Source organism: Poecile atricapillus, chromosome 7 (genome assembly GCF_030490865.1).
Source record: "Poecile atricapillus isolate bPoeAtr1 chromosome 7, bPoeAtr1.hap1, whole genome shotgun sequence".
Classification (NCBI taxonomy): Eukaryota; Metazoa; Chordata; class Aves; order Passeriformes; family Paridae; genus Poecile; species Poecile atricapillus.
Genome location: NC_081255.1, coordinates 32,580,127 through 32,599,274, shown reverse-complemented (window position 1 = coordinate 32,599,274; position 19,148 = coordinate 32,580,127). Strand labels below are relative to the sequence as shown.

At 41.1% G+C, this 19,148-nt stretch overlaps 1 protein-coding gene across 1 annotated transcript in view; it reads left to right on the top strand.

The window, feature by feature from the left end:
* JAK1 (Janus kinase 1) overlaps window positions 1-19,148 on the top strand; it is a 49,457-nt gene that overhangs the window by 25,375 nt on the left and 4,934 nt on the right. Inside the window, exons 3-20 of the mRNA XM_058842966.1 lie at window positions 24-222; window positions 2,113-2,236; window positions 4,895-5,045; window positions 6,106-6,269; window positions 6,354-6,687; window positions 7,905-8,078; window positions 9,655-9,812; window positions 10,395-10,518; window positions 11,636-11,822; window positions 13,310-13,416; window positions 14,314-14,460; window positions 14,649-14,736; window positions 16,467-16,594; window positions 16,802-16,937; window positions 17,258-17,409; window positions 18,182-18,332; window positions 18,617-18,711; window positions 18,921-19,113. Coding sequence (XP_058698949.1) covers window positions 24-222; window positions 2,113-2,236; window positions 4,895-5,045; window positions 6,106-6,269; window positions 6,354-6,687; window positions 7,905-8,078; window positions 9,655-9,812; window positions 10,395-10,518; window positions 11,636-11,822; window positions 13,310-13,416; window positions 14,314-14,460; window positions 14,649-14,736; window positions 16,467-16,594; window positions 16,802-16,937; window positions 17,258-17,409; window positions 18,182-18,332; window positions 18,617-18,711; window positions 18,921-19,113 — 2,812 coding nt within the window. The remainder of the gene's footprint in view (window positions 1-23; window positions 223-2,112; window positions 2,237-4,894; window positions 5,046-6,105; window positions 6,270-6,353; window positions 6,688-7,904; window positions 8,079-9,654; window positions 9,813-10,394; window positions 10,519-11,635; window positions 11,823-13,309; window positions 13,417-14,313; window positions 14,461-14,648; window positions 14,737-16,466; window positions 16,595-16,801; window positions 16,938-17,257; window positions 17,410-18,181; window positions 18,333-18,616; window positions 18,712-18,920; window positions 19,114-19,148) is intronic.

Genomic DNA, 19,148 nt, shown 5'->3' with positions numbered 1-19,148 from the left:
TGCTCTTTTCCCTCCTCTCCCAGTATCTCAACGTAAAAGAAGATTGCAAAGCCATGGCTTTCTGTGCAAAGATGAGGAGCACAAAGAAAAATGAACTCAACCTGGAAGCTCAACACCAGGGGCTGGAAATCCTCTTCTACCTGCAGGACAAAGCCCCCATTTGTTACTCCAGTGGCGAGTTCACCTCGGAGGAGCTGTGCATCGAGGCTGCCCAGAGGTGTTGTGAGTATTTGGATTTATTTCAGCTCTCAGGGGCCTGGCAGAAGCCAAAGGGAGGAATTCCCTGGCTGGCACTCAGGGAAGAGCCACCTCATCCCAATAAATCCCTTCAAAGCTGCTTTAACTCACGTGTCAGCCCCTCCCTCTGGGCTGGGGCACAGCAAAACACCTGGAATTCCCCAGGAAAAAGTGGATTTCATCTCTGTTTGATCTCACAGCCCACTGGGCTTTTGTATTTTTTTATATCTAAAAATATTTTATATATTATATATAAATTATATAATATATTGCAATATTTTTATATTCTATATAATTATTATATTATATTATATTATATTATATTATATTATATTATATTATATTATATTATATTATATTATATTATATTATATTATATTATATTATATTATATTATATTATATTATATTATATTATATTATATTATATTATATTATACTATATTATATTAATACTATATAATTATATAATAATATTTATAATATTATAATTATATAATAATATAAATATTATATAATATATATTATCTATGTTATATATAATATATCTAATATTTTTATATATAGAAACCCAGTGTGGTTTTATATTTTTATATATAAAGTATTTTATATTATATAATATATAACAATATATTTTGTTTATAATATATATTATATAATATATATTATTGTATATTTTATATAATATATAATATTTAATATTTAATATTTAATATACATATATTATATATAATATATATATTAATATTTTTTATATACAAGCCCAGTGCTTTTATATTTTTATATATAAAATATTTTATATATTTTATATATATTACATAATTTATAATATAATATATTATATATACATATATATTCATATACATATATATATATGTATATGCATTTTGAAAATATTTTTATATCTAGAAGTCCAGTGGGCTTTTATATTTACAGTTCTGAGGTTCTTTCCTCATGAAACAGTAAATGTTACCCAGCTGCTGTGGGGTGTGCACAGGGGAACTGGGCAGGAATTTTCCTGCAGCTCCCAAAGGACAAACCTCCCCAAATGAGAGCTTTTTTTTGGAGAGATTTGAGCAGAGAGAGGGGATTTAATTTTTAAATAAATTTTAAATAAATTTTAAATAAAATTATCAATAAATTTATCAATAAATTTAATATTTAGTGCTTCTGGTGATGTGCAGGAGCTGCTCTTTTGGGGCTGTGAAGCCACAGCTGGTGCAGCTGCTCCCAAAACTGCAACAGGGAATTTGAACAGATCTGTGAATTCTCTCCCAAATTTATCCTAAACCAGAACAACAGCAGAGGTGTGGGGTGGGCTCAAAGCAGATATCCAAGATTGATATCCAAGATTGATATCCAAGATTGATATCCAAGATTGATATCCAAGATTAATATCCAGGATTAATATCAAAGATTGATACCCAAGATTGATATCAAAGATTGATATCAAAATTGATATCCATGATTGATGTCAAAGTCTGTTCTTTGCTAAAACCTCCTTTCAGCTCTGGGGGTTGAGTTCATTCCCAAAACAAAGCTGAGAACAAAGTTGTGGCTTTGGTGAAACTCCCATTTCTGTGACCTGGACAAAAAATGAAGGTTTTAATTCATTTCCTTGAAGCTCAGACCTTCAAGGGCAAAATCAGGATTTGAGAAAATGAAATTAAGAGCAGAAATATCTGTTCAATCCACCCCAAACCTCTGGGTTCAACCGAGGTGACGGCTCCACCTCCACCTTTCCTCCCCAATATTTACTCCGAGCTAATCCCAGTATCTGTTTCCTTTGGTGATCCAATATTTGTTTTTTGCATTTTTTGGGCTGTGGGTGTGGGCTGGAGCTGGTGATTCAGTCATTTGTGTGTTTTTGTGGCAGCTGTGTCCCCTCTGTGCCACAACCTCTTCGCTCTGTACGACGAGAACAAAAAGCTCTGGTATGCACCAAACCAGGTCTTCAAGGTGGAGGAGAAATCATCCTTCAGGCTCCATTATCGCATGAGGTAAGGGGAAACACCTGCAAAATGAGATTTATTTCTTCCTCAGCACCCTGGAGAAGGAGAAAAAGCAAAACCAAAAGCAGCAGCTTGGTTTGTACAGCTTTAGAGGAGAGGTGGGCGGTGGGAGCTTCAAATTTCTACTGATTTCATTCAAATTTCTCCTGATTTCTTCCACATTTCTCCTGATTTCTTTCAATTTTCTCCTGATTACTTTCAAATTTCTCCTGATTTCTTTCAAATACCTCCTGATTTCTTTCAGTTTTCTCCTGATTTCTTTTATCTCCTGATTTCTTTCAATTTTCTCCTGATTACTTTCAATTTTCTCCTGATTTCTTTCAATTTTCTCCTGATTTCTTTTATCTCCTGATTACTTTCAATTTTCTCCTGATTACTTTCAATTTTCTCCTGATTTCTTTCAATTTTCTCCTGATTTCTTTTATCTCCTGATTACTTTCAATTTTCTCCTGATTTCTTTCAATTTTCTCCTGATTTCTTTTATCTCCTGATTTCTTTCAATTTTCTCCTGATTACTTTCAATTTTCTCCTGATTTCTTTCAATTTTCTCCTGATTTCTTTCCATTTTCTCCTCATTACTTTCAAATTTCTGATTTCCTTCAAATATCTCCTGATTTCCTTCAAATATCTCCTGATTTCTTTCAAATATCTCCCAATTTCCTTGAAACACCTCCTGATTTCTTTAAAATTTTTCCTAATTTCTTTCAAATATCTCCTGATTTCTTTTATCTTCTGATTTCTTTCAAATTTCCCTGATTTCTTTTATCTCCTGATTTCTTTTAAATTTCTCCGAATTTCTTTCAAATATCTCCCAATTTCTTTGCATCTTTGGGATTTAACCTTGAAAAAATAAAGTTGAAAAGCCACCAGAAGTTGTTGGGAACAACTTTGGAGAGTGAAAAAGGTCAAAGTTAATTGAAAAATTTGCTCCAAAGCTCTGGGTTTTGTGTTTTTAGGGCTGAATTTCCATTTGAAGTGTTCCTGTTCCCACTGAAATCCTGGTGATTTTTAAACCAAAACTCACAGAAACTCTGTGAGTGCCCTCTGCTTTTCACACTCAATTTCTTTCTTTATTTTTTTTTTTAAAAAACCCCAGGATTTTGTAATATCCTGGAGTCATTGGCTCAGGGAGGAGGAGAATTTAACTCTTCCTGTGCTGGGTTTGTTTTTTGGTCTGGAAAAGGGATGCAGCTCCCTTCTGGAGGGATTTTGGGATGATGATCCTCCAGATCCCTTCCAGCCTCTCTGGGATAACACAATTTCCTGGAAGCTCTGGGAAGAAGGAGCTGCTGGAGGTGAGTGAGCACAGCAGGGTCCCTCCAGCATTTCCAGCACTCCCTGGCCAGGCTGAAATCCAAATCCTCCTTCCCAAAGATTCCCAAATTCCCAGCTCCTGGAAGATGCTCTGGAGGAGGGCTGGGTCCTGCTCCTGGAGCTCAGGGACACAATTCCCTTCCCAGCTCATTGGGAATGGGGAAATTTGTGCTCCTGTTCCTGTTGGGGAAGTGAAATTCCAAAAACCACTCACATGAACCCATGGAGCTTTCCAAGGAAAAGATTCTCCCTTGTTTACTCATCCCTCAAACAATGAGGCTCCAATTGTTTCTGTAACTCCTCAGTGCTGTCTTAATCAGAGCAGTTAATTAGGAAAAGGAACAAATTCTCCTCTCAACCACAAACAATGCACAATACCTCACATAATGATGATTTTCAGGAAATAACAAAAGAATTGGAGTTATTAATTCTGACTGCTCTTCTGCAGGAGAGGGGGGAAGCAAAGTCATTTCCTTTGGATTTCAGAAGGATTTGCTTTGCTCTGCTCTTCAGCCCGAGGAGTCCTTGAGTATCTTCTGGTTCTTGTCAGGAGTTTTTGGCACAGCTTTGGGTTGGAGTTCCTGCCTAAGAAGAGCTGAACTAAAAATATAAATTTTATTTTGCTGAAGGTCCCGACTCTGCCCTGAGGCTGAGACACCCCAGCCTTGACCACTGCAGATTTGGGGTTTTATAAATGTCAATCTCAGACTGGTTTGGACTGGGAGGGACCTGAAATCCCATCCAGTGCCACCTTCCAGGGTCACCTCCCACTGCCCCAGGCTGCTCCAAACCCATCCAGCCTGGCCTTGGGCACTGCCAGGGATCCAGGGACAGCCCCAGCTGCTCTGGGAATTCTATTCCAGGGCCTCCCCATCTTCCCAGCCAGGAATTCCTTCCCAATATCCATCTAAATCCCCCCTTTTCCAGCTTAAAGCCATTCCCTGTGTCCTGTCCCTCCATCCCTTGTCCCAAGTCCCTCTCCAGCTCTCCTGGAGCCCCTTCAGGCCCTGCAAGGGGCTCTGAGCTCTCCCTGGAGCTTCTCCTCTCCAGGGGAACATTCCCAATCCCTTCTTTCCTCACAGGAGAGCAGCTCCAAGTCTCTAACAAAAAAAAAGGAAATAAAAAATCTAACAACACCTGATAATTTTATCATTTCCCTCCCAGTTCCTCAGGCCAGGAACATGCTGGGAATGCCAGGATCACCAAGGCAGAAATTTGACCAATTTTTACTTATTACAGCTTTGCTTTTCAAACTCCAAATTCACTTGTGGAAACTGAGACTTTTCCCAAAAAAAGGTTTTAAAGTTCCTGACTGTTTATTTTTTTTCCCAGATATTATTTCACCAACTGGCACGGGACCAGTGAGAGCGAGCCCTCGGTGTGGAGACATTCCCCCAGGAAAGCCAAGGCCTATGACAAGAAGCTGGCCCCAGAGGGAACCCCCATCCTCGATGCCAATTCCCTGGAATACATCTTTGCCCAGGTTGGAATTGTCTCTGCTGCTCTATTCCCATGAAAAACAATGGGATTCTCCTTTAAAAACCTTTTTTTCGAGCTCCTAAAATACACATTAGTGCTGTTAGTGCTTTAAAGGGTTTTTCCTTTTGCTGCTGCCTGGTGGAGAGGAGAGGATTTGCTACATGAAGTAAAGAAAACTCTCCCAGCCTAAAATTTTGTTTTCTTTTAAAGAGAATTATTTGTGTTTCTAAAGGCTGTCAGTCACCTTTTGTGGGACATTTCCACTGGGACATTCTGGGGCTGGAGAGGAGCAGCAGCAGAGGGAAATCTGGAAGGGCTGGGTCCTTTTAATGAGGTTTTTTAATTGGGTGGTGATAAAAGATTGATAAACATTTCCTGATTACCCCATGGTGATAAAGATTGATAAACTCACTGCACTCTTGCTCTCCTCTTGTGCCTTCCAAAGGATTTTTCAAACCAGAAAGTGTCAGGTTTCACAAAAAGAACAAAAAAAAAGGGAAAATTCAGGTTGATGAAAGAGCAAATTGAATGCTCAGGGGAAATTTAATTTACTTTTGATTCAGAGTAGAATTCCTGCAGGATTTTCACACTTGGAAATAAGAGTTTGCCCTTCAGGAAAACACACAACATGGAGCTGCTCCAGCAATTCCTTGTTTTGTTGGGAAACCACAAGGAAAGGGAATTCCAGGGAAGTACTGAGGCACAGAAATGTCTTTGCTCTTTGATAACCAAACACTTTCCAGGCTGTCCCAGAGCAGGACTTGGCTTGGAGATGAATCCATGAGAGTGATGGAGACTTTGGGTGGGAAGGGCAGGGATAAAGCAGAGACACAAAGTTGGTTTTTTACACCAGAAAATAAAGATTGAAGGTACTAAAAGGGGTCAGGGGTGGTGATTTCTGTAGTTAATTTTAAAAAAAGTGGATTTTTGGTGTGCTGACACATAAAAGAAGGGGAGGAGGTTCCAACCTGTCCTTGTTTAAGGATCCTGGGATGAATTCCTGGCTCGGGGACAAACTCTGGGAAAGGCCAGATGGATAATTTGGTATTTTTTGTTCTGTCAAGGGCCAGTATGACTTAGTGAGGGGCCTGGCCCCCATCAGGGACCCCAAGAACGAGCAGGAGGTGCACGAGATCGAGAACGAGTGTCTGGGCATGGCCGTCCTGGCCATCTCCCACGACGCCATCAAGAAAAACGTGAAGCTGCCAGAGCTTCCCAAGGACATCAGGTGAGCTGAGATCCTCCATCCCTGCTCATCATCCTCCATCCTCTGCTCCCCCAGCAGCAGCTGAACCCTCCTTTTCCCTTCCAGTTACAAGCATTACATCCCCGAGACTCTCAACAAAACCATCAGGCAGAGGAATTTCTTGACCAGGATTCGGATCAATAACGTTTTCAAGCATTTCCTGAAGGAGTTCAACAACAAAACCATCTGCAACAACAGCGTCTCCCCTCGGGATCTGAAGGTGAAATATTTATCCACCATGGAGATCCTGACCAAATATTACGGGGCAGAGATTTTTGAGACGTCGTTTTTGCTGATTTCTGCCGAAAATGAGATCAATAAATTTAATTGTGGAGATAACGAGAAGTACGAAGTGATGGTGACAGGAAACAACGGGATTCAGTGGAGGCTCAAGCCCAGTGTGAGTAACCTCTCTTCAATGGGAATTAAAGGATTTTTTTGGGGATAGAACAGCTGTTAAAAGATGGTTTTGAGCTTCAGACACTGCAGAGCAGTTTTTATTGGAGAGGCTTTTATGGGATTACAGGATTATCCAGGAAGGAGCTCAGGAAGTTCCAGCCCAACCCCCTTTTTTAGGCTCAGTTTTGAGACCAGACCAGGCTCAAGTTTTATCTTGAAAACTTCCAAGAATTTGGAATATTTGGACTGGAGTCCTTTTCCAGGAAAATTAGTGACTCTGTGAAACACATTCCAGAATTAAATAGATTTATTCTATGTATTAGAATATATTATATTCTAAATTTAATATTATTATTCTATCATTTACATTAATTTTATAATTCATATTGTAATTCTATTCTAATTAATAATTAATTTATATCACTATTCTAGAATTAATTTTTAGTATAGAGTAAATGTATTGCAATACATGATATTGTATATTTTATATTATTATTCTATAATTTATATTAATTTTAGAATTTATATTATAATTCTATTCTCTAATTCTAACTAATAAATAATTAATTTATATTACTATTCTAGAATTATTTTTTGTGTAGACTAAATGTATTGCAATACATGATATTGTATATTTTATATTATTATTCTATAATTTATGTTAATATTATGATTTATATTATAATTCTACTCTGTAATTCTAATTAATAAATAATTAATTTATATTACTGTTCCAGAATGAATTTTGCTATGGAGTAAATGCATTGCAATACATTATATTCTATATTATATTGTTGTTCTATAATTCATATGAATGTTATAATTTATAGAATAATTCTATTATATCATTCTAACTAATTAATAATTAATTTATATTACTATTCTGGAATGAAGTTTGCTATGGAGTAAATACATTACAATACATTATATTCTATATTGTTATTCTACAATTTATATTAATTTTATAATATAGAGCTAAAATAATTAGAATAATTCTATTATATCATTCTAAGTCATATATTTATATTATTTTATTTTTATTTTATTAAATTCATTAAAATAATGATTTATTAGTTCCAATTTATTAATAATTTATAGCAATAAATTTCCATTAATTAATGAATTTCTATCACAACTTTAGAATGCATCTTTGCTTTAGAGTAAAAACACTGTGCTAAACATGTTTTACCTAAATCTTTTATTCCCAAACACTCGCAGCCTGTACAGACAGAGAAAGAGAAGAAGAAAAAATCCGATGGCAAAATCAAAAAGGAGGAGGAGAAGCACAAACTGCGGGAGCTGTGGAACAATTTCTCCTATTTCCCTGAAATCACCCACATCGTCATCAGGGAGTCCACAGTCAGCATCAACAAGCAGGACAACAAGAGGATGGTGAGGATGAACTCCTGGCACGGAGAATTTGATACAAATTACCCCAAACACACTTCTGCTGATTTAATCATTAATCCAATTTAATCCCTGCATGGATCATTTCCCTTCCAGGGTGGGGTTGGGTGAAACTTTTTCTCTTTTTGGTTCTGCTGCACTTGTCACACCTGGATTTCCTGGTCCCCTCTGAGCTCCTCTGGGATCCTCCCTCGCGGGTGGTTCCGTTTATCTCGGTTCTCTGGCTCAGAAGGAAACTCCAGAGCTCCTTGGGATTTTGTTTCTGGTGTTTATTGGGATGTTTGCACAAATCCTGGCAGGTCTCTCCAGACTTTCTGCTCAACTTCAATTCATCCTGCCCCTTGGGCTCTGATGGCACAAAATGGCCCCAAAACACGTGGCTGTTTTATCTTTATATCTATTTTTATCCAATTAACAATAGACATGTAAATTATTTTTCTTAATGACCCATCACCTTGTTAGCATTAAGGAACATATAATGATTATATGAAGGTGTTTTATTAAGAGCTCTGGGTGTCAGGGGTGCACAGACCCAAATCTGACCCAACTTGGTTTCGAGCTGAACATGTTTTTATACTCCATCATTATATAACTTACATATTAATTATTAAACCTACATTGTTCTATTGTATACATTGATTTTACCCAAGCATGGATTTCTTGTGATCCCCCCAAACCCCTAACATAGTTTCTCCTGATTCTTTAAACAATAATTATATCTAATCACATCTAACAATTGTATTATTTATCATTTATTGACTACACAGGTGCAGTTTCACCTGATCAAGCACAAGGTCTAACATTTCCCAGGGTCTCCTTTTAACACTTTCCCCAGGGCTTTACCAAGCTTAACTTTCTTTCTAACTCTACAAATGTTTTATGATTTTAAAATCCTTTACTGTCAACCTGTGTGCTGTACTGTGGCATTCTCTATGCAATCACCCACTACTACCCAGAAACCTCTACAAGAAGAAGATGAAGAAGAAAAAAGAAGGAAAAGAGACAACACCCTAAATCCTCCCTCTTGTCTTCTGTTCTCTAAACTAGTTTAAACTCCAAACTTTAACTTTTTCACCCAGTGATTTTAGAAAACTCTCTAATTTACACACTCACACTTTTAGCTTTTCTGTCTAACTTTAACAGTTGTTTTCATGAAAACATGCCCATGAATTTCACGTTCTGTGAAATTCAGTGTTCTCCTGGATCTCAGAGCCAGGCATCAGAGACGAGGGCACTCACTCTGTGTCTCACACTCCAACAGCTGGGAAAAGGTGACAACTTGAGGGCCATTTTGGGTGTAAATCACCCAAAACTTGCTCTCCTTGGCACTGGGCACAGCAAAAGTGTTAAAAGTGGTCGAGTGCAGCTCTGTCCACGGCGGCACAAAATTTCCCCTCCCAAATCCCACGAGGAATTCCAGAGCTGGCGCCAGCAGAGAACCGAGCGGCCGCTAAATCCCAACACCCTGCAGCCAGAACTTCTTCCTGGCTCCTTAATAGCAACATTGCAGGGATTTTGCAGCATTCCTGGTGTTCTGAGTCTGGCCTGTGTTTGGTGGCAGGAGCTGAAGCTGAGCTCGCACGCCGAGGCGCTGTCCTTCACCTCGCTGGTCGATGGCTACTTCAGGCTCACGGCGGACGCCCATCACTACCTGTGCACGGATGTGGCTCCTCCCCTCATCCAGCACAACATCAAAAACGGCTGCCACGGGCCCATCTGGTCAGAAAATTCTGCTTTTTGGAGGGATTTTTGGTTTTTGGTGATTCCCTCTTCGTCAGGGTTTGGGTGGGCGGTGGTTATCCCCAAAAGTTCATTTTGTTAAAGGGAAATAAATCAGTGTTTCTCTCTTTTCTCATCTGTAAATTCAATGTTTCTGCACTCAAGGGGTGTCCCAAGAGTTTTCTCCATGGACACGTGGGGATATTGTAGGTAGAGAGTGGAAGTGTCTCTACACTCACCCCAGGACTCCTTGGATGGATGAACAAAACCTTGGCTTTTTAAACACCTCAAGGAATTCTCTTCCCTCCACCCATCTTTGTGGCTTTTCCCTTTAAACTGTAAAATTCCAGGAGTTCACTTGCACAGCGTTGGATGCAGAATTCCCTTTAATAAATCCTTCCTCCCTTGCTCTGTGCAGCCTAATGTCAGCAAGGCACCCTTAAATCCTATTTTAATAATAACAGAAATATTTCTAAGTTGCTGTTACACCCCCAAATAGAAGTTTGCTCTCATGTCCCATCCCAAAAAATAGATTTTTGGATGTTTCCTTGTTGGTTTTGCTCACTGTCTGTTCCCTTCCAGCACGGAATATGCCATCAACAAGCTGAGGCAGGAGGGGAACGAGGTGGGGATGTACGTGCTGAGGTGGAGCTGCACCAACTTCAACCACATCCTCATGACTGTGACGTGCTTGGAAGGCTCAGAGGTACAACCAGCTGGGCATTCCCAGCAGGAATCTGCTCCCTGGAATCCCTGGGGATGTGTTTTTATCCTTAGGGCACTCAGCCTGATCTCTGAGGAGGGAATTGGAGTTTCTTTCCCAGCCCTTTGTGCTCCAAATAGGATTAATTAGATCCAGAACAGCTCCAATCCTCCCAATCAAACTGTGCAGGGACATGAGAAACATGAAGCATTTTAAACTCAGGACACAGAGAATTTGTCACTTCACCTTGCCTTGAGCACAGTTCAGCTTCCCTGGAGCCTTTTGGGAATGGATTTAATTCCCTTGATGGATTTTATTGCCACAGCAGCCTCAGCTGACTTGGTGGTTTGGGAGAATATTTAAAGTGTTCAAACACTAATAAATAAGAAATAATAAACAATGATAACATAAATCCTCCTCTTAGGAAAAACCAGCCATGGAATCAGTGGTGAGTCAGGAAGGGATATTTGATACTGGGTTTATCTCCTGTAGATATTTTTTTTTTAAAAAAAAGAAAACCTCTCTAACAGTGAAACAAGAAAGGAATTTTGTCTTGTAAAAGAGGGAAGGGAGAGGTGACCCAAAGCTGCAGAGGGGAGACCCTGAGAGCTCAGGAGATGGGGAAGTTCACAAGTTCAGCCCTTGCCCAGCACCTCTGAGGGGAGCTGGAAGATCTCAACACCAGCCTGAAATCTCGTGGAACACTCTGGGGTGCGGAAGGGAGCTTTGCTATTTTTAAGTTGAGATTTTGAAAGCCTGATTGCTCCAGATTCTGCAATTCTTGACCAAAGAAAGAGAAAATTCCTCCAGAAGAGGCAGAACTGCTTAAATCTCAAACTCTGCAAAAAAACCAACCAAACATAATTTGGGCTTGTTGGGTGATTGATCTTTATGTTGCTGCTCTTCTCTTTGAGCCTTCCAGGGAGTGAAAATTCCAGGAATTTTAGGGTTTTTTCTGCTTTGTTGCAGTTTGATTAGAGGACCTTGACTTAGGAGCAGGGCCTGAGCTGGTCCCACGTGTGATGCCAAGATTTTGGGAAGCTTTGGTGACTTCACAAACAAATCTTTCACTCCACTGACCCAATTTGCTTTCTTTTTCTCCCTCTCCCTCCAACACCAGGTGATGAATAACTCAGGCCCCTACAAGAACTTCCAGATAGAGGTGAAGAAAGGGGGATACTTCCTCCATGGCTCCAACAAATCCTTTGCATCCTTGAAAGACCTCATGGATCACCTGAAGGGACAAATCCTCCGCACAGACAACATCAGCTTCACCCTCAAGAGGTGCTGCCAGCCCAGACCCAGAGGTAGCTTTGGCTTTGCAGGATTTGTTGTTGCAAGGGAACAAATTTCCAGACACCAGGAGCTTTTTTAGTGTATTTTTTAGTGCTGTGTCCTGGTGTGAAGCTCTTTAAAAAAAACAAGAGATTTGAAGTTTTTTTCCTTCTCTGGGGAGGATTTCTGTCAGAAACAGAACAGGTGGGCAGGGCTGAGGAGGGGAGAAGAGGAACCTGCTGTGGTTGCTGTCACTGTGAGCTGCTGCTGAGGAACTCGTGCACGAGGCTGCAGGGAAGGGTTCTGGTCCCAAGGGATGTCCTGAGGAGCCTGGTGGCAGGAGATCATCTCTGAGGTCCCATCTGAGGGACAATGGGGCGGTTGTTGGGTGATGGCAGCGCTCCCTGGAGCTGTTTGCTATGAACTCTGAGTCTCACAGCTGAGTTTGCTGTGAGAGAGGAAGCACAGGGGGGTGATTGTGCTGAGCTGATAATGGTTTCCTGTTAGAAGCAGGGGAATAACTGAGCCACATCAATCACCTGCTGCTCTGAGGCTTTGGGACAGTCCCTGAGCTTCTCCCACTCTGCACAAAGCACGTGGCTCACGCTCTGGAGCAGGGGGACATCACATATTTGATATTTTGGTTTCGTTTTGATGGCTGGATTTGGGATAAAATAAAATCAAAAGGGTCAGGGAGTTGATTGCCCACTTCAGCTTGTCCCTGGATTTAGTTCCAGCAGGATTCAGTGCATGTTCCCTGTTCTGTCTCTTCCCCTGCTGGGTTTGTTCCTTCTGTTTGAATATTTAATCAGATATTCACAAAGAAGCTCAGGGGATGCAGGACTAGAGCAGTTTGGCAGGGTGTGGTTATTGCTGGTGATTCCAGAGCTGCAGATGATGATTTAGCCCCAGCACCAGGTTCTGCTCTCAGCAGGAGGAAGCCCAGATGGCCACACAAATCCCAGTCCATCCTCTCCCAGTAAATAATGCCTGGAAGGCAGAATTCCTGTGCAAAACTCCAGGCTCTGTCCTGCAGCAGTGAGGAGGAAGCTCTGGATTTTTGAGTCTGTTCCTTCTGCTCGTTCCCCAGCTGAATTCCAGTGCCCTGGGAACACTGCTGGTGCTTCCCAGAGGGAAGGGAATTAGGAAAGAGGTGAAGAGGAGATGAGACTCCCCCTTGCACAGTGGAAAGGAGATGGCCCTGCTGGCAGGAGGCCATGGGAGATATTTTATTCCATTTTATTCCATGCACAGCACAGGTATTTCCTCTTTCAGTCTTCATGCAGAAAACTCTGTTCAGTTGCTCAGTATCATCCTGATCTGGCTGACAACAATTCAGTATTGAAAATACAAACATGAAACTGTGCTTTAATGATCTCTCTGTTGAACAAAGAGCAGAAACCAAATCCAAATTTCTTTTTTTCCTCCCTTTTTCAGGGGATTCGAATGCATTTCCATCCTTGGAAGGAAAGGAAGTTTTTCCTTTGTAAAACTTGATTTTCTCCTCTCTGCCTTGCAGAAATCTCCAACTTGCTGGTGGCAACCAAGAAGGCTCAGGAGTGGCAGCCGGTGTATCCCATGGGCCAGCTGAGCTTCCACCGCATCCGCAAGGAGGAGATCGTGCAGGTGGGTGCTGGGCAGCCCCAGGAGCCCGGGGTGGAATGCCTTGGGCTGGAAATTAATTTGGTATTGAAGTTTTCTAATGGAAAAAAAGGGGTTTTAAGGTCATTTCTTGGGAGTTTTAAGAGCTGCTTTGTTGTGGGTGTTGTTTTTTAAAGCCTGACTCAGCAGAGAAACAGAGGTTTAAGGAAATATTCTATAAAATTTCTAGATTTCTAAAAAAAGGTGAACTATTCAAAAGCTCTGAGCAGTCAGAATTCTGTGTTTCAACCTGCCCAAATTTTCAAATTTCCCCATGTTTATAGTTACTTATTCAGGTCACCTGAATAAATCTCAACAGCCACACAGGGGCTTGAATACACTTAAATCAGATTTAATATTGCTCAAAGAGCTCTTAAATTGTGCACTTGGCTTCTTCTGTGAAATAAAAAGGTGTTGGGGTTTTTTAGTTGCATCACACACAGAGATTGGGTTTGGGTTGGTGTATTTACAGGCAGCATCCTGCAAAAATATCCCAAGGCAGGATGTTATTTTGGAGGAAATTGCTTCCCCAAACAAAGCCTTCCAGTGAAATATTACTTCCTCTCACTTTTGGAAACACATTAAAGATCACCTCAGTAGCAGTTTGTGAGTAAGAGCCCCAGCTGTTGTTTATTCATTTGTTTAGTCTGGGAATGTTCAATCCCAGGGAACCTGTTGGATGATGTGGAGGTGTCACATCCAAGGAATTCACGTGGGGAGGATGCTCAGAGCTCACTGAGGAAAAAGCAACTCCCTGTCATTGGGAACAATTTGAATTTGTATCCAGATCAGCCAGAGGCAGTAAAAAGCACAGATTCCAATAAATACTTGTGTAAATCTTGTTTGCTTCCTGCCTGACAAATCCCTGCTGCTGTGTCTCAGGGAGAACACCTGGGAAGAGGCACCAGAACACAGATTTACTCAGGGATGCTCAGCCTCAAGGATGATGAAAACGAAGGCTACCAGAATGAGAAAGAGATCCGAGTCCTGCTCAAAGTCCTGGACCCCAGCCACAGAGACATCTCCTTGGCAAGTTTTTTTTTCCTTTTTGTGTGTTGTAGATGGATAATTTTTAAAAAAGGGTTGGGAATGGGGAAATGCTGAAGGTTTGCTCATCCCTCCCCTGCTGACCCTCGATGTGCCTAAACCCAGAGGGTTTTTTGTGCTTCTGTTTGTGTGCTGAGCTGAGGGAATGTGGATTTCTCTCCCTTGGGCAGGCATTCTTTGAGACAGCCAGCATGATGAGACAGGTGTCCCACAAGCACATGGTGCTCCTGCACGGCGTCTGCGTCCGCGACGTGGAGAGTGAGTCTGGGGAGGGACTGGGGACAGCACAGGGGCTGCCAGCTGCTGCCTTGGGACAGCAAAGCACCTCCAAAGCCTTCCTGACAACAAATTTCCCATTCCAATGCTGTGTTTGAGCTCCAAAGGCTTTTATCCCAACAAATTTCCCGTTCCAATGCTGTGTTTGAGCTCCAAAGGCTTTTATCCCAACAAATTTCCTGTTCCAACGCTGTGTTTGAGCTCCAAAGGCTTTTATCCCAACAAATTTCCCGTTCCAATGCTGTGTTTGAGCTCCAAAGGCTTTTATCCCAAGAAAATTCCCATTCCACCACTGTGTTTGAGCTCTAAACACTTTTCTCCCAAGAAATTTCCCTTCCCAACACTGTGTTTCAGCTCCAAAGGCTTTTATCCCAAGAAATTTCCCTTCCCAATGCTGTGTTTGAGCTCTAAATGCTTTTCTCCCAAGAAATTTCTCATTCCAGTGCTGTGTTTGAGCCTTCCAGGGTGGTTCCCCCTAAGGCTGGAATGCTCCAGGGGCAGTGTGGGTACAGAGTGCTCTGTGGCAGGGGTGAAATTTATTCAATTTATTACAAATATGCATTCATTTGTATAAAATAAATGTATGTTTGTAATATTTATGTAATATTCCATTTATTACAAATATGCATTCATTTGTATAAAATAAATGTATGTTTGTAATATTTATGTAATATTCCATTTATTACAAATATGCATTCATTTGTATAAAAGAAATGTATGTTTGTAATGTTTATGTAATATTACATTTATTACAAATATACATTTATTTGTATAAAATAAATGTATGTTTGTAATATTTATGTAATATTCCATTTATTACAAATATGCATTCATTTGTATAGAATAAATTATGTTTGTAATATTTATGTAATATTACATTTATTACAAATATGCATTCTTTTGTATAAAAGAAATGTATGTTTGTAATATTTATGTAATATTACATTTATTACAAATATACATTCATTTGTATAAAATAAATGTATGTTTGTAATATTTATGTAATATTAAATTTATTACAAATATGCATTCATTTGTATAGAATAAATTATGTTTGTAATATTTATGTAATATTAAATTTATTCCATTTATTACAAATATACATTCATTTGTATAAAAGAAATGTATATTTGTAATATTGATGTAATATTAAATTTACAGGATTAAATTTATTGCATTTATTACAAGTATATATTCATTTGTATAAAATAAATGCATGTTTGCAATATTTATGTAATATTAAATGTATTACATTTATTACAAATATACATTCATTTGTATAAAAGAAATGTATGTTATTTTTATTTAAAAATATTTAGAAATAAATAAATACTTAGAAAATATTTTAAAATATTTTAATTTTTTTTATTTTTATTACTTTTTATTTAAAAATAATTAGAAAATAAAAAGCCAAATTGATCAGTGCCCCAGCCTTAGCTCTTCCAGACTCAGGACAGGAATTTATTTGTGGATGTTAAACCTGGCCATGCTTTATTGTTTATTTTTATGTTTATTTTTCTGTTATGTGCATTAAAATTTGGAATGCCTGGTTCCAGGTTTAATGTTCATGAAGCCCCTCAACTTTTTAATCTGAGCACTGGAAGAAACCTCAGGCAAGGTGAAATAAAAACATTTCCCAAGCATTTGGGCTGGGAGGTGGGAACAGAAATGAAAGGACTGGGATTTGCAGCGCTGACTTTGTGCCTTTGCAGATATCATGGTGGAGGAGTTTGTTGAGTGTGGGCCTCTGGATCTGTTCATGCACAAGAAAAGTGAACTTCTCACAACCCCATGGAAATTCAAAGTGGCCAAACAACTTGCAAGTGCCCTGAGCTACCTGGTAAGAGACCTTGGCAAAGGCTCTGGGGCTGGCTGGGAATGCATTCCCCACCTGGGAAAACTCTGTTTCCCTTCTTTTCTTCCCCTCCTGTTTCTTCCCAAGTGTTAATTATGGATTTCAGCTTGGAATATTTTAGGGATCCCCTGCAGTGTGGAAATGCTGGAGCACTCACATCCCTCTCACTGTTCTTTCCCTGTTTTTCTGCAGGAAGACAAGGATTTGGTGCATGGCAATGTGTGCACCAAGAACATCCTGCTGGCAAGGGAGGGCATTGATAGCGAATATGGGCCTTTCATAAAGCTGAGTGACCCAGGAATCCCCATCACGGTGCTGTCCAGGCAAGGTATGTCCAGGATCCCCAGGGAAAGGGAGAAATGGCACTGATGGCAGCCACACCTGGCTCAGGAATAGCAGTCATCAGCTTTCATGGATCTGCAAACACACAGTGGCTGTGCACAGCATTCCTTTCTCTTACAAAATGTTGTGTCCAGTGAGGTGACGAAGGAATCTCAGTTGTGATTCAGTTTCCTTCTGAGAACAGGAAATTTGAGAATCAAGAAATTGCTGGACAAAGTTTGCAGTTCCAGTTTATTTCAGAGAAGAATGACTCAGTTAAAAGCTGTTTGTTCTGTGCTGTGATATTTATTCACTGTTCTATCCCAGAGCGCGTTGAGCGGATCCCCTGGATTGCACCTGAGTGTGTTGAAGACTCCAAAAACCTCAGCATTGCTGCAGACAAGTGGAGTTTTGGTACAACCCTGTGGGAAATCTGCTATAATGGAGAAACTCCACTCAAAGACAAGACCTTAGCAGAGGTAAAACTGTGCTACACAAACTTGGATCCATCCTTTGGTTTTCCCCCTTGTCCTGTCCCTCCATCCCTTGTCCCCAGTCCCTCTCCAGCTCTCCTGGAGCCCCTTCAGGCCCTGCAAGGGGCTCTGAGCTCTCCCTGGATCCTTCTCCTCCCCAAATTGGACAATCCCAGTTCTCCCAGCCTTTTCTAACCCCTGTGTCCAGTTAGAAGCTGAGTGAAACATCTCATTGTTTCTTTTGGATTGATTCCAGAGGGTCTCAGGGGGCACTGCTGCTGTTCACTGCAATTTAAAGAATTGGAGTCATTCTTGCTGTGCCTTTCCTGCCTGTGGCCACAGCCCTGCAGGGTTGGGAATGCCCATCCCAGCCTTGTCCCAGCTGTCCTGGAGCTGGGATCTCCCAGGGCTGTGAGGAACACCCAGGGTGTCCTTAGTAAACATTTCCTGGTGCATAAATAACAGGGAAAACCTGGCAGGAAATGATTCCTGAAAGTGGAAATAGCCAGCACCTTTTACACACTCCGTGGGTGTTAAGTGGTTGCTCCAGATCCAGCACAAGAGGAATTCTCTGCTGTAAGGACCTGAATTCCAGCTGAAAAGGGGAATTTCCTTGGCAAAGCTCACACTGAATTAAGGATTTAATGCTCACATCCTCTGATGTAGAATTGCTCAGGTTAGACAAGACCTCAGAGATCCCCGACTCCAGCCATTAGCCCAGCTCAGAACTGGGAGCCATGGAAGTTAAAATTCCTGGAATTTCTGTTTGTTCCTGCAGAAGGAGAGGTTCTACGAGGGGCACTTTGTGCTGGCCACGCCGTCCTGCAAGGAGCTGGCAGACCTGATGAAGCAGTGCATGAACTACGACCCCCACCAGAGACCCTTCTTCAGGGCCATCATGAGGGACATCAACAAACTGGAGGAGCAGAGTAAGGCCCTGGGCCCACCTGGAGGGGGGACCATGGAATCTGGGGTGGGATCTGGAAGAGCACCTGGTTCCAACCTCGTGGAAGCTGAGGAGCTGCTACGGGGTGGGAAGTTCACCAAGAGAAATCTGGGTGTGGAAACAGATCCAGGCTGGCACGAGTGGATGGAGAATTCCCTGTCAGAAAGCAGGTGGGATCTCAGGAAGGAAAGGTGTGGGAATAGAGCAAGGATGCCTTGGAGTGTCCCAGCATGCAGGAACCTGACCTGGCATCATTTCCCCTCCTAGATCCTGATATTGTCTCAGAGAAGAAACCCGTCACCGAGGTGGATCCCACTCTCTTTGAGAAGAGGTTCTTGAAAAGAATCCGGGATTTGGGTGAGGTAAGAGGAATGTCACCCCCAGAACACAGCCAGTGCTCCTGGGTGTCCCCACAGCCACCCAGATCAGGGTCTGGGTGTCCCCACAGCCACCCAGATCAGGGTCTGGGTGTCCCCACAGCCTGAGCTGTGTCACACAAACACCCAAATCAGTGCCTGGGTGTCACTGCCTGAGCCTTGTCCTCAAGGATGCTCCTTTCTCTCCCACCCAGGGCCACTTTGGCAAGGTGGAGCTGTGCAGGTATGACCCAGAAGGTGACAACACCGGGGAGCAGGTGGCAGTGAAATCCCTGAAGCCGGAGAGCGGAGGGAATCACATCGCTGACCTCAAGAAGGAAATTGAAATCCTGAGGAATCTTTATCACGACAACATTGTCAAATACAAGGGGATTTGCACAGAAGATGGTAAATCTTGCAGAATATTAAAAGTGTATGGGTTT